This window comes from Phodopus roborovskii, unplaced genomic scaffold, assembly GCF_943737965.1.
Source record: "Phodopus roborovskii unplaced genomic scaffold, PHOROB, whole genome shotgun sequence".
Lineage (NCBI taxonomy): Eukaryota > Metazoa > Chordata > Mammalia > Rodentia > Cricetidae > Phodopus > Phodopus roborovskii.
The window spans coordinates 26,227,704-26,243,212 of record NW_026125295.1 but is presented as its reverse complement, the minus strand read 5'-3'; the positions used below and the strand labels follow the sequence as shown (position 1 = coordinate 26,243,212).

The 15,509-nt window shown below is 40.9% G+C and overlaps 1 protein-coding gene across 1 annotated transcript in view; it reads left to right on the top strand.

Moving 5' to 3' along the window:
- The window catches only part of Slc9a9 (solute carrier family 9 member A9), a 521,392-nt gene that overhangs the window by 123,643 nt on the left and 382,240 nt on the right, over positions 1 to 15,509 (top strand). Inside the window, exon 5 of the mRNA XM_051207129.1 lies at positions 9,157 to 9,272. Coding sequence (XP_051063086.1) covers positions 9,157 to 9,272 — 116 coding nt within the window. The remainder of the gene's footprint in view (positions 1 to 9,156; positions 9,273 to 15,509) is intronic.

The window sequence follows — 15,509 nt, the reverse complement described above, 5'->3', positions numbered from 1 at the left end:
TTTCCCTTTTGAAAGTTCATGGTGGGTTATGGTAGGTTCACAGATAGCCAAATGCAGAACTGGCTGGAAGGAAATCATGGAAGGCATAGGACCCAGTAGGAACATCTTCTGGGCCATATCTAACCCTGAAATTGATAAGATGATCTCCACTAGAAACAAAAGACATGGTGATGGACTTGAAAACTTGGGAAACCAGCTGTGTTAAATTGCCTTCTTAATGCTAAATAGTAAAAAAAAGAAAAGAAAAAAAAAGAAATATTTTTAAATCTCATTCATATTCATTGTTGGTTTTTCCTGTTTATAAAATGAGAATCAAGATGGCTGTTCACCTGAGTGCTCTCTCTCTCTCTCTCTCTCTCTCTCTCTCTCTCTCTCTCTGCCCCCTCTCTCCCACACCCACACCCACACGTTTCAGTAAAATTACAACATGTGGCAGATGGTGGTGGTGCAAAGATTACTAATGGCTGGGTTTTATTTGTTTGTCCATGAGGTTTTTTGTTTGTTTTTCCTATGTTAACAAGAAACTGCCACATGCTCCCTACAAACACTCAAAGGTACATATAATCCTGCCATCCAGAGTCCATTTTGTTGTCTTATGTCCCTAATCATGATGAAGCAAAGTCTCTATTTTTAAACTCTTCTTTGTGAACTGCAGTAAGACACAGGCATCTCCAGAGTTTCTCACTTATCTGAAATCAATTCACATCGCTCGCCAGCTCTGTCAGCAGAGACTTGAGTCCCCTCCTCGCCAGATGCCTAAGAGCTACTTGTCTCAATTTCTTCATGTTCCAGGTTCTCTTCTACCCGTTATAATCTCGCTTTACACTCTAATGGCCCTAAATTAATTGGTCCTCTTGACACTTTTCAACCTCTCTGACCTTATTAGAGCATCTCCTCCCTTTGACTCCTGTGACACTCATCTCTGTTTTCTTCATCCTCCTTTAACTTTCTTGAACCTCCATCATGGGCCTTCATCTACTGCATGTTTTTTCTAGACTTTTTTCTATACCAAGGCTAGACTAATGCACCTCAAATATTTTCTCTCAGGGCTGAGTCTGAAGCAAAGCCCCCAATGGTCTCAGACCCCCCAACAGCCTGTCTCATTACCACAGACCTGACATTTCTAAAACAGAACTTCCGTAAGGTAGAGGTCCCTCAGATTTCTCCAGCACCCAGAGTTGTGTGTGTTTAGAACACTTAGCCACAATGTGAATAAAATGTTAAGTCACAAATGAGCTACTGAACTGTTGTACTCTAAGTGTAATTTTGAGAGCAAGAATAATACCTACTAGTAATTATTTGTTGAATGAAGAAGTTTAGTGTTCAAATTTATGAATTCCTGAATGATTAAATGAATGAAATTGGCTAGAAGTCCCAATCCCCTGTAACATAGCACTAAGGACTTGTGTATTGCAGTTAAATAATGGATCAGGATAAACAAATAGGCCGAATAGATGTTTATTCAGGGAGAAACAACTTACAACCTAGACAGCAAGCTCCACCGGATGCCCTCTCCGCGACCGGCCAGCAAGAGAGCGTTCCTGCCCCTGGCTCCACTCAACAATGGGCGTGGTCAGTGCCACAGAAGGAGACAAAGTGAATATCCCACTACAATATACTTGTGAGTTCTCCAGTGGGATGTTATGAGCAGTTTTTCCTACCAACTTGGTCCCACAGCTGCATCAGCCCCCAAATAACACTCAGAGACACTGTATTAGACAAAGCTGTTGGCCAGTTACTAGTGTTTCTTACTGGCTAGCTCTGTCTTAAATATTAACCCATTTCTATTAATCTAAGTGTTTCCATGGGGTCTTATCTTACCTGAGGAGAGAGGGTCTGGACCTCTTCTCTCTCAAGTTTCTACAATTTGAATCTCCTCTTACATCTGCCAGAATCCTCCTTGTTTCCTAGTCCCGCCTATCTTGCTTTCCTATTGATGAACAGGGCTTTATTCATTAACCAATAAGAGAAACATATTTACAGAATGGCATCTCCCATCAATAGGACATTACTATTTAATGTATGTCCCAGCAAAAACAAATGTGATACTGAAACAGTCTGTAGCACATGAACAAATAAATAGGAAAACATGCAAATTCAAAGGGAAACATTTAGGCACAGAGTTCAGAAATCCATGGGCCGAAGAGACAGTTTAGCATTTTAGAGTGGGTACTGTCCTTCCAGACAACCTGAGTTTGGTTCCCAGCCCCCACAATGAGTGGCTCTCAACTGCTTCTAAGGCCAGATACATGGGGCCCAGCTTTTTCTTCTGGACTCAACAGGTCCCTGCACTAATGTGAGCATACTCACATATAGGAATGTACACATACATGTTGTAGAATATTATTTTAACTATGTAAAGGTGTTAATTAGTGTGGGCTGCAGAATATTACTTTAACTATGTAAAGGTGTGCTGCATTTGTTTAATGATGCGAGGATGTGTGTTTAAGTATGCAAAGATGTGTTGCATTTGTTTCCTTGCCTGCCTAAGTCACCTGGTTGGTCTAATAAAAAGCTGAATAACCAATAGCTAGGCAGGACGCATAGGTGGGGCTGGTAGGAAGAAGAAATAAATAGGAGAGAAGAATGAGAGAAGAGAAGGAGAGAACGAGGAAGAAAGAGAGGGAAATGCCTGAGACCAGCTAGGCAGCTGCCAGCCAGCAGACACAGAGTAAGACAGACAGGCGGAAAGGTGAAAAGCCCCAAGGCAAATGGTAGCTAAAGAGAAACAGGATCATTTAAGTTAAAAGAGCTAGCCAGAAACATGCCTAAGCTAGGCTGATCTTTCAAAACTAGTAAGTCTCTGTGTCATGATTTGGGAGCTGGTCAGTGCCCATCCACCCAAAAAAAGAAATTCTGGTGCAGATATACATAATTATGCATAAAATAACTCTTTTAAAAATGTTCAGAAACTCAGGTGCACATTGATTCTGGGGCCTCTGGGTCCCAGATTTCCTCACTAGTGAGTGAATTCTACATAGTTGCCTGTTTCTTGTACTCAGATTGATCTGTGATCCTTCAGGGTGTAATAAAAATAACCCATACTTCCCTTGTTTAGCCATTAAGAGTTCAATGCAAAAATCCTTTCTTGGTGATGTAGACATAGCTTGGTGATAGTTATGTTTTGTTTTTTGTCTTTTTTTTTTTTTATAAAGAAAAGGACGAGAGAGAAATTTTTAAAAATACAGAGATTAAATTGACATATTTTGAAATTTTCCAAGCAACTGAACACTCTGGAACTTTTTGTTTTGAAACATTTTCTCAGCACGCCTTCAGGTGTGTAGGTTCCAAGATGAAGAAAGTTAAAATTAGCACATGCATCATGAGCACCCAGTGAAGTTATGATGAGCAAACTCTCTTGCCCAGTGCCCTCCATTACAGCAAGTGACATGCCGCCATTTTGTTACTCTAGTGACTGTCATAGACACTCAGCCCTGTGGTGTCCATAGCGCCTGTGCTCTACTTCCCAAAGACTAGCACACATTGGGCATTAAGGCTTCTTGTGAGAGCCCAAGTTGAAATCAGTGTTGTCAACAGCTGTGCTGAATGTGACAGCTCCTGCCACTGCCCGGCCCTCATGGGAGAGGCGACAAATTTCAGTGTCCCACGGCAGGGCGACCTTCTGAGAAACCTGAAAGGGTTTCTGTGAAGTGCTGAGAGAACACAGCACAGACACACACACACAACACACACACACACACACACACACAGACACACACAGACACACACGCAGATATATATTAGTAGATATATATACATCTGCTAATGAGTTCACTTTCTAGCCTCCCAGTTAATATAATCATAACTAATTGTCTTATTAATGACAATGTGACAATGACAATTGTGTGCCAATGTATGAAGAGCACAATAAGAATAAGTTAGTACAGTTAGTTGCAGCAGTTAGCTATTGTTAGAGTAAGTAAAAGTGACCAAAATAAGCTCATACTAGGCTGGGTTCAGTTTCTTTGGAGACTTTCTTTTTGTATTGCTTTATTTATTTATTATGTTAATTCAAGGAAGTAACTCTCATTATAATTACCTTTGTCCAGTAGTTCGTTTGGAGTAACTTATTAATTTACATCTTTAAAGCAACTGTGTGTGCATCCCCACCCACACCCTGATTTCACCAAGTATTCCCAAGCATTGCCAAGCTGGGCTAAGCGTTTGTGTTTGTCCACCCAGATTCAACTCGACGGAAGCTCGCTGTGTGACTATTTAACCTCTGTAACTCTTGATTGTCTCATTTGTGAAGGGGATAATTACAATGCCTTCCTCAGAGGACTGTGAGGATTAAATAGCACAATGACTATCTATTGTCTGTAATAGAACTCACTAATGTACATTATTGTTTGTTTCTACCATGGCCATTATTGTAAAAGAATTGGAAAAATGCAGTAAAGCAGAAGAAAAGTTCACATGTAATTCCTTTTATGTAACTGCTATTAACAGTAATAATGGATCCTGCACTGTTCTAGTTTGCTTACTATTGCTGTGAGAAAGGCCATGGCCAAAAGCAACTATGGGAGATACAGGGGTGGGGTAGAGTGGTAGGGTGTTTGGGTGTGGGGTAGTCAGGGAGTGGGATGTGGGGACTTAGGCCTTACTGGGGCAGGGATGGAGAAAAGACTGGCAGATGGACACAGGGACAGGAAGCTGGGAGCAGGTGGTCTGGGCTCTTAGAGAAACTGCAGCAGCCCAGAAGCATAGCCTCGAGCAGGAGAGAGGTGTTCAGGCTGACAACACCCAGGGGAGAAAACTATGGTGAACAGTTTCTGCACATACTGTCAATACCCACACTCAGAATCCCCAAGGAAGGTGTTACCATTCCTGTGGGGTTGAGGTCCTTGATAGAGTGTGTCTATGTCAACAACATACATCCACTCAGGACTTCATACACTCAGGGCGTCCCCTGCTCCTTACCAATAATGATAGCCAGATCACACCTGTGGCTATGAGAACCTGGCACTCTATGCTTGAGAATAGGCACCTCAACATCCAAAGTAGTCCCGATTAGCTGTCTCTTACTGGAGAGATGGCCAACTGTTACACAGTCCTCAAGGCTGGAGCCTCAGTAGTCCCAGTACAGTACTAGAGGTCTGGAAAGTGCTTGGAGAGCTGTTGGTCCTTAATCCAAGATAAAAGTTTAGAAGCTCAGGTTCTATCAGTTAAGGCATTAGCAGTGTTAGCAACAGTGGGCACATCATCTCACTGACATGATGGAAAGCCACACCAGCAGAAGCCACTCAGATAAGTAGCTGAGGGTGCTAGCCCAGTCAGGGTGGGCCGCATTACACATCAATCAAGGCAATTCCTGGAGAGGGGTTCCCTATTCAGGAGATTTTAATTTGTGACAAGTTGACATAAGAACCAATTATGATACAAGAAAGGTGTATATTTGTCTTATACTTCCATATCATAGTCCACTATTGAGGGAAGTCGGTGCAAGAACCTGGACACAGGATGCTATTTACGGACTCATTTTCTATGACATGCTCAGTTTGCTTCCTTATAGTACCCAGTGCCTACTAGGGGTGGTACCACTAAAAGTAGTCGAAGATCCCTACATCAAATACTAATCTGGAACCCCCACCCCCACCAGACTTGCTTGGAAACCAATCTGATGGAAGCATGTATCCTCTTTCCAGATAATCCTGGCCTGTGTTAACAAAACCTAGCTAGGACATGTGTTTCTGGTTTTTCTGATTGAACTGATGCCTAAATTTACTCAAAATTTAAAAAAGTTAACTTATTTATTGAATTTAACTTATTAATTTCTGTACCCACAATAGTCTTGTATGTAATTTTAATGGTTGAGTATTGGTCAGTCAAATATGCTGTAACTTTCTTTGAACTGTTGCTGTCATAAGTACTTGTGTTTTGAAACAAAGTGAACACATTTGATTAATTTATTGATATTAATCCATAGAAAAAATTGGTGAAACACAGACTACTTTAATAGTGCTTTGTAAGGTGAATTGCCATATTGGCTTACATAAGGACATCAGTTTTGTTTATAGCAATTGTACAAACATGGCTTTTAGCTTCCTCTTAGCTTCACCAAGCATAGGTAGCAGGTAGTGTGTAGTTTCCTCTTTTCCAAATTAATGGCTTCTGAACAATGTACAGTAAGTATATTTCACTCTAAGTTTCTTCTTCTATGCAATTAACTAGTAGATACAGACCTCAGGGAAATGATAGTAGCTCATTATGTTTGCCCTGGTTCTATAGCCTGGTGGTGCTCGGGGTCTGAAGTACAGTTCAAACGAGAAAGGACCTTTGTTGAAGCTGAGGTGTAAAAAAGGGCTGAAAGGAAGAATAAAGAAGACCATTCCTCTATCCAGGTTGTAGTTGTCCAAAATATCACAGGGCTGACCATACTTGCAGATTCCAACCAAGGGAGTGATGCTGACAACAGGTGTTATTTTTATTTCTGATTATTGCCATTTTTGCCCATCCCACTAAACCATATGGTCAATGAAGTCACAGGCCTTGGTTCATTAATTCCTAGTAGAGGATCTGATAATAGTAGGTATTTAATAAAAATATATATTGAACAATAACAAAATAAGAAGAATGAATGTCCTTGGATCTGGTGGGAGATTTTGTATTTGGCAGCCAGCTTGTGTCCCCCTGGGAAAGTTACCCAGACTGAGTCAACTTAGACTTGCCCCTTTGAAGCTCCTATGATCATACTCTACTGCAACAGTGTTTACTAATATTGAGTACATTTGATCTGGTTAAGAGTCAATTCTCACCCTGGAATCCATACTCTGCAAAGGCATGTTGAGTGTCTCATTTCCAGTTCACTATGGCTCCACAGTACAGTCCAGAGATGGTGTCAGTCTGAAGTTTTTAAGGATATTTCAATCCTGCCTCTTGAACTGTCTAGATGATTACTTCGTGGCATGGCTAAGAGTCCATTGCATGAGATAGCTTATCTTATAATGGAAAACATAAAGCCATTCTTCAGGTAACACATTATGGTGGCTAAAATTCCAGGCACTGGAACCAGGCTATCTCAGTTCAAGCCTTAGCATCCTGCTTTATTCGGCATGTTGAATAGGTTACTGTATCTCACTGTGTAAATACTGTTGACCTTACAGGATGGACTGAGGATTAACTTAATTAAAGCAGGTGAAGAGACAGAAACTGTAAACAAATATTTCCCATCTCCACCTTCCTCCACCTTCACAGAGCAGTAGGCAGCAGCTCCCTGAGAGAGCACTGGACACCAGACATTGCTTTTTTTCATTTATCCTCCAACCTCTCCTTGGGGCCATTATTGTTACCCTATCTGATGAGTGGAGGTACTGAAGGCTAGACAGTTTTAATAATACCATGAATCATATAGTTTGAATATTATAGTGACTGTTCAAATGCAGGTCTGTTTGAAATATCCCCTTAAGGAGATAGTTCTCTTAACAGAATTGAAAGTGTTTGTATCACTGTGGAAACCGTTAAGTTCTAATAGCTGATGTTTAGCTGTTTCTTCACAACCTCAGCACATTTTTAAAAAGTAAACTGCAAGCACATGTGAGGATTTCAACATCTGTCTAGAGATTGGACAGTCTGCTGTTTCTAAGGACTATTGCTGAATTTAAATTATGTTGGTACCGAGGGTCAGTTCACCAATCTCTGTATTTTCTCTTTTGGGGTTTAAGCAAAATCAATCCTTTAAATAAATAAATAACAAACTTTAAAGTTTTTATTAGCATTTGTTGATTAAATATAATAGTGGGTTCATAATGCTATTTTCATACATGTGTATGATGTATTTTGGTCATATTAACCTCTCCAGTACCCTCTCATTTCCTCCCTCTCCAGCTGATCTCCCTCCCCTTCTCAGCTAGTTCCCTTTGCACTTTAATTTTATTTTAGATTATTATCATTCTTTTGTTTTGCTGAATGAAGTTAATTAAAGTTACTCAGAGAAGGAGCATGAGCGATGTGTTTTTTATAGGAGCATGGGCAACTTAACCCATGTCTCTTCTGGCTTTACCTAGAGAATTGCTTTAGGTTTTCTATGATAGTAATGTTATCTCATGCAATGTACTCTCAGCCACTCGATGACTCGCTACAGGCTTCTGGACAGGTTTGTAGTACCAGATGTGAATTCCCTCCAGTGAAATAGGTCTCAAATTCAATCAGAAAATGGTTGGTTACCCCATCAAGCGTCGTGCAACTGTCTCACCAGTGAACACATCCTGTTTGGGAGGTCAGTACTGTAGCTTGCAGGGTCCACAGCTGAGTAAGATTGTTGATGACAGCAGTAGATAGACCCTTCCAGCACTGTACAAGCAAGCTGGCAGACAGGGAGCTTTCAGCTCAGTTCCAGCTTGACTCTCCCTGTTCTGCAACCAAAGTATGTGGCATCTAGTTCAGGCGGGCAACCAACAGCAGTGATAGGAGCCTGTATTGCTTCCCCCATCCGAGGCTCATTGGGAGGTAGTTTACCCCTGCTACTGGGATTTCCATTTACAAACTTCACAGCTTCTGGAACTGGCTTTCTTTGAAAATGGTAGGATGGCATGTTGTAGAATTATTTACCTACCCCCTAAATCTTCATTAAAGGGCATCTTTCCTTGTAAAACTAAACATGTAGCCATTTCAGTGTTGTCTTCAATACTGTTGAAGCTGTGTGTGCTTCTCCACACAAAGTGAGAATTAATTGTCCTCACACCATGAGCAAGGCAGACATATCTGTGGTAAAGGGGCTGCTTGTCTGTGGTGTGGCTGCAACCAGCCAGCACTCTGCTCACCAGTAACAGGCTTGAGATGTGAACCATGTCCAGATATCCCTAGCAGATAAAACAAGAAAAACTGGAAAGAAATCCATTTCTAGACATCAACGTAGCTCCTGTGTCTGTAGGAATTATTTGCCATGTTGCATTTGACTATTTTTGACATCCTTGCAGCTCACCTTATTTGCAATGGCATGCTATGAAATGTTCCATTACCATTTGCTAGGTGAACGGATTGTGAAATTCAGTGAATGGACTGTTCAGAGCTGAGAATGCATAGTGGCCATGAGTTGGCAGGACTGGTGGATTATGTGTGGTACATATCCAGAAAACACAGTAGAATGTTCTCTGAGATAGCATGGGTTTACACAGGATCCAGTTTGATGTTTAAAGGTCTTCTGTTTCTCTTCTGCAGGTTAATTATGTATGGCTTTGTGAAGGCCATGGTGTATGCTGGCCAGCTGAAGAGTGGGGACTTCCATTTCACTGACTGTTTATTTTTTGGTTCACTGATGTCTGCTACAGATCCAGGTAACTGTTTAAATAATGCATTTCTCTCTTTGAAGAATCAAACACTTAAATTGACGGTTTCTCTACAGGCGGTCATCTAGTTTCCCTGGTAATAATTCTTCATTCCTCATCACAGGCTGTTGACACATCTGTAAGTGAATTAAATAAAAAGTCAAGAAAGAAAGGGAAATAAATAGGCGATATCTGACAGCTCCCAAGAAGTTGGTCAGAAAGCAATCTCCATAATGGAAGGGGCCTTTTAAAGCCATTATGGCTACTCTTGAATGTAGAGCCACTCTGAGCTGTTGTCCTGAAGTTTTCCTCTATTCAACATATCTTCTTTTAAAAATTATCTGTTGAATTAAGTAGTTTAAAGATTCTTTTAAAACTGCCGCAGAACTCTTGAAACATGTCAAGGACAGGGGGCAGAGTATAAAGATAATTGCCATCTGGCCCTTAGTAGCCAAATACGAGCACATGTTCTCCACCCACTCCTGTTTATTGTGATGGTATTGAATTATATTGAATTTCAAGCATCATATTTTGGTATGTAAATGTCAAATGAAAGTGATCATTGTTGCCAATAGAAGACCTATAACTATTCATAAATGTGATTTAATAATATGAAACCTCCAGTCACTATTTAAATATCCACGGTTCACTTGTTATTGTCATTATTGGTTTGTTATACAAAATACATCCAAAGATGACATGTAATTAGTGGCAATGCCCCCATGTGACCAGTGTTTCTCATGATTAAAGCTAGAGGCTTAATCAGAATTGGGTCCAACCTTTTTCTATCATGATTACTCTAAAAGTGATGTTGGGAATATCACATCAGAAAGCAAGTGGCGACTGGTGAATCTACTGTCAACTGTCAGCTTAATCTACTGAATCTCTGAATTGCCACTCTAGAAAAGACTACCAGAATGCACCAGAGGAATGAAATCAGTTTCTTATATGATGAAATAAAAGAGAATGCTCACAGAGGGTGTGCAGGCCAGTTTTATGTCAACTCAGGGCAAGCTGAAGTCATCAGAGAGGAGGTAGCCTCAACTGAAAAAAAATAAAATAAGCTTCCATAAGAAGGCAAGCAAGCCTGTAGGACGTTTTCTCAATTAGTGGTTAATGGGGTAGGGCCCAGCCCATTGTTGGTGGGGCCTCCCTGGGCTTGTTGTCTATAAGACAATAGGCTCAGCAAGTCACAAAGAGCAAGCCAGTAAGCAGCTCTCCTTCATGCCCCCTGCATCAGCTCCCTCTCCCAGGTTTTTGCCCTGTTTGAGTTCCTGTCATGATTCCATTCAATGTCAAACAGTGATATGGAAGTGTAAGGCAAATAAGCACTTTCCTACCCAAGTTGCTTTGGTCATGGTGTTTCTTCACAGCAATAGTAACTGACTAAGACATCAGGGAGCTATGTGATGTCTCAAGGTGTGAGATGAGAAGGACTGTGATGGGACTTGGGCTCCCATTTGTAATATTTAGGGCATCAGGACTTTTCTCTGGAGTGTATGGGTCAGGAAGTAAAAGTAATCCATGATTATCCATTTAGTTAAGTCTTGTCTTAAAAGAGATAAGACCAGACTAAGCCTAAATCTGTAATTGTAAAGAAGCCATTTCCCTCTTCATGGTTAGAATGAGCTAGAATGGGCAACGTCTTGTCAGTTTTGGGCTTGGATAATGCTCATTATTTATGTTTGGAGATGATAATCTAGTTCTTGGTTTTCTTCTACTCCTTCCTGCTCAGAACAACCCTCCTTGTGTGGGAGTGTTCTGTGAAAATATTTATATCCAACTAGACCCAGTGAACGGTAGAAGCCATCACATCCTGGCCAGCAGTGCTGGCATCAGAAGAGGTATACTTGCACTCTCTCAGGTTCAACCTCAGACCTCAGAATTTAACAGGGAACCCAGCAACTTCCTGGACACAGACATTTGACAAGCTCTACATATTACAGTTCCCATTCACCCATTGGCTATCCCAGTTCCCATGATGGTCACTACTTAATCCTGTGTAGTCTCCTCAAAGGAGTTTTACTGTTCAGCTATTTGAGCTCTCCATGGTGTAATATAAACAAACAACGAGAACCTAGCAAGACAAAAGAATGATTATTTCCTCTAACTTACTAATTCCCAGGATAATGTATTGTTTCCATGGCATCCACAACATGTGACTTTCAAGACAGGTCTTTAAAACTCATATTTCTGAATGTGTCTATTTTAACACAGTTATTATATTTTAGCCTATGCTAGCTACTTTTTCCCCCACTATGATTAAAATATTCCATTTTCACAAGGGCAGGGCGGAGGGTCTTCAGGTTTCCTCTGGATCTTTATAACATGACTCTCATGGTCTTTAATAAATTTCTCGCATTTAGGTAGGTCTAATGTTCTATGACTTCTGTCCCTCAATTTAAAAATCAGCCATCTCTCCAAGGAGCCTTGGATCTTTTGAGAAGAAAATTTGTTTAAGGACCACTTTTTCAACTGTTTCCATTGCTACTGGGTAGATCTTTTTTTTTTTTTTTTTTTTTTTTTTAGACCTCTGTGTTTAGGCAAAGATACACCAGAAAGTCCTCTTAATATTTACAGCTCAATTTTAGGATTATAGAAATTTTATTGTGACTCCATGAATTTTAATTTGCATTTGCATTTTCTTCTGCTTCTTTTTCTTCCTTCTACTACATTAATATAATTTTTACTTGCTTAAAATATATACTCTCAAAATTATCTCACATATATTATTATTAAAAATATAGCAGCTGAAAAATGGCTTAAGATTTCATGTGGTTATTTTTAGCCTTTGAGTATACCCCACTGGGATGCACTTAAAAGTTGTTCTTTTTATTTTCGATCACTTAAAATTATTCTGATGTAGTGATTAAGCCCCAAGTCAACAATCACAATAATGTTCTTCTGTTTCTCTGTGCTTTTTTTGTTTTGTTTTGTTTTAAAATTAAATTAAATATCCCAAGGATCCAGAAATGAAACACCATGGTGGAAGTGGAAAGCCTAGCTGCTAGCCCCGCCCCCTTTGCCCTGACCTTTGGGACATTTTGGTGGTTGTTGGATTACATTTGCACCTTTAAGTTTAGGTGTACATGCAAACATAAACACCCTCTATGTTATACTTGTACTTTATCTTGGCTTTGTTTAATTAGCAGCACTTCAGACATTGGCAGCATCTAAAGAACTTTCTAGTTCCCTTTTACAGCTACACAACAGGCCACTATTTAGCCAATCTCCTACCAATGGGCATTCCAGGGTGTTTTCTTGTGCTTTTAAATTATCAATTGTGCTGCAATTAGCAGCTTTTAGATTAACAGCTTTTCATGTGTTTCCAGCATGTCTTTGGGACTGATTTCTCCAATTAGATGTTCCTAGATACTAAAATTCTCCCCTGAACTGTGAACCAGTTTGCATTCATGCTAGTGATCTATGGAGGTTCATTTTCCTCACAGACATGCGAAGGCAAATTTACATCTCCCTGTGGTCTGCCCAAGCATTTTTCTTATTATGAGTAAGACTGAACATTTATTTACATGTTGAGGGGACATAAGGATATATTTTCAAACTCTGGTTTGGAGCCTAAGATGTAGATGAGAGAATCTAAGATCCATATGGTGTAAGAGATAGACTGCTCCACCCCCAGGGTGCAGGACAGCTTGGCTAGTCCATCACTGCTGAGAGATTTACATTGCATTTTCCAGAATGATTCTACACTACATCACATGCCCCAGGGAAATGAAGAGGTGGCTTGGCAACAGCTAGAAACATAAGCTCAAGACAAAGGATTTCATCCCTAGTGATTTTCTAGCTAGTTAAGGCTATACTTTTCAGCTCAATATGAACATTTCATCTTTCAATGTTGGGTCAAATTTCAGGTCACCTTTACCCAAATGTGTGTGTGTTACAAAGTACTGCATCCAGGTCTCAATACTGAGTTAATTGCTACAGCCAAAGTTTGTTGAATTCTGACTGACTTGGCTGTATCCAAACAGCCTGCGTTATGTTCAAGCTTTGTTCCTTCTGTTACTGGTGATATTCCCAAGGTTCTGTTTATAAACAATACAGAAAATGGACTGGAAGGGTGGGGGAAGGGAATCTGGCCTAGTAAACTGTTATTTAGCTGCCTTGTGTTAACTAAGCTGAAGAGTCCTTTAAAATCTCACAGGGGCTTGCAGCCAGTAGGAGAACGCAGGGAACTGAGTCCACCTTCTGTGTCTGGAAAGGGCAGCTGTGCAGCTCTGGACATCGGTTTCACTTCCTTAGATTTCACAGATTCTTGTAGGTGGAGGATATGCAGTCTCCTGCCTCCTCTCCTCTCCTCTTGGGTTTTCAGATGAAGACATCACCTCTTTATTGGTAAACTACAAAGTACCAACCACAGCCCTCTTGGCCCTTCTATCTCCAGTGTCCCGTGATTCTTGTTTCTGTGAGATTTCTTTGAAAATAAACTCTAGTTTTACAGAAAATGTAAAATTGAACCAAAGCTAGTCAGCCGCATAGTTTGGGGTTCTAACCCCACTCAGTAAATGTGGTCATGATTTCACACAGCAGAAGCCTGTAGCATATAAGCAGGAGCCCTGATTTCCCCTCCTTTACCAAGAGCTAATTGTTATATTAAACACATTGAACCCATTCTTTGCTAAATTGGTGTAATTTAAGATCGTCAGTAACCTTAAAACACTTAGTTAATCTTACCCCACAATTATTCATTTATTGCCTAAATTCTCATGACTCACTAATTTATGAAAGAGAACCTGTGCTCTCCAGGCCTGATGTTCCTTGGCCTTCTTTAAATGAATCCTTTCCAGGTTAGCTGCATCTGAGCCAGAGGCTGCCACCTACTCCTGTATCTGTTAGAGGAGCATGTTTAGACTCGAATTCTTCCTGTCTGTTTCAGACTCTCTCCACCTAGGTTTGATTTACTCCAGCTAGTAAATCTCCTAGTTTAGCTAGAACGATTTGACCATAATTTGATTATTTTTCTCTCATGGATGAGGCCCTTGCTGCTGCAATGGGCAATGGCTGTGACAGTGAGTGGACACCTTGGGACAGACTACTATGCAGGCTAAACAGTCGGTTACAGGAACATCCATTCAGTGTGTGAGGCAGCTTTTCTTCAGATACATTCAGAATAATAATTAAAAAAAATAAAAAAAACTGGGGCAAAGACAAAGAAATTTAAACCCATTAGCAAAAGGATCCATAAGGTCTGACTTAATAATCCACTGTCAAATGGTCAAGCCCACAAAGAGGCCTTTGCTAGAGTCTCTCCTCCGGGTTCTGCCTTCACCCAGCTGGGGCCATTTGGTAAATTTAGATCACCCAAGTGTGGTAGGTAAGATAAGAGAGGTGTCCTTGAAGACCATGAAGACACACAGATACACAGAGCCCCCAGCAGAGCCACATGCCTTGAATGTGGCTGCCCCTGTGGTCTCGCTTGTGTTATTACTCTTCTTACTCCACCTTCCTTAAGGACTGCTCAAGTGTCCCCTTTTGCTTTGGGAGACCTTGCTCAGACACCCCTTGGGGGAGGGGGTGAGAAGATGCAGCACCAAGGACTCAAGCACTGAGTAGCAGAGCATGCTGTAGACTCCTTCACTAAGGAAGTAGAACTTTTCGTTATCCCCTCCCAAGGTCGCATTGGCTCAGGCGGCTGACTCTGCTGCGCTGTCCTTTCCTCATGGGCGTCTCTGTGTCAGGTGTCTCTGTCAGCAGTCTCTGGGGTAGAGGCAGGCTTGCCTCAGGGAGGAAGTACCAGCCTTGCATGCTCGTGCAGACTGGCCAGGGCACCTGTGACTTACATAGGCTGGCCACAGTTTCTCCTACAACCTTTGAAGCAATGTTAGCTCTGCCCAGCCTATTGAAAACCATACCTGCCTTCCACCTTAGTCACCTCGGAACTCCGGTCCCTTGCTACATTTATCTCAACAGTACTTACTAGCACCAATTAGTTATTTCTCTTCATCTATCTAATTATTGCTGGTCTGTTCCCTAGGTGGGACAGCTATTCACGTATCTTTTAAAGGTAGTATGTCTACTGTCTGGAACAGTGGATTTTCAATAAATCAATTAATTAGTATATTTGTGAAAGAAACTGTTAGAGCAGAGTCTGGAGCATGAAGAAGAATTTCCTCTGAATTTAAAACGTGAAACAGTCCAACATGCAGGTCACTGTCAGTAATCAGATATTTCATGGCTGTGGGAAGGACAGGGACACAAGGTACAGGTCAAACCCTGTATATAAAATGT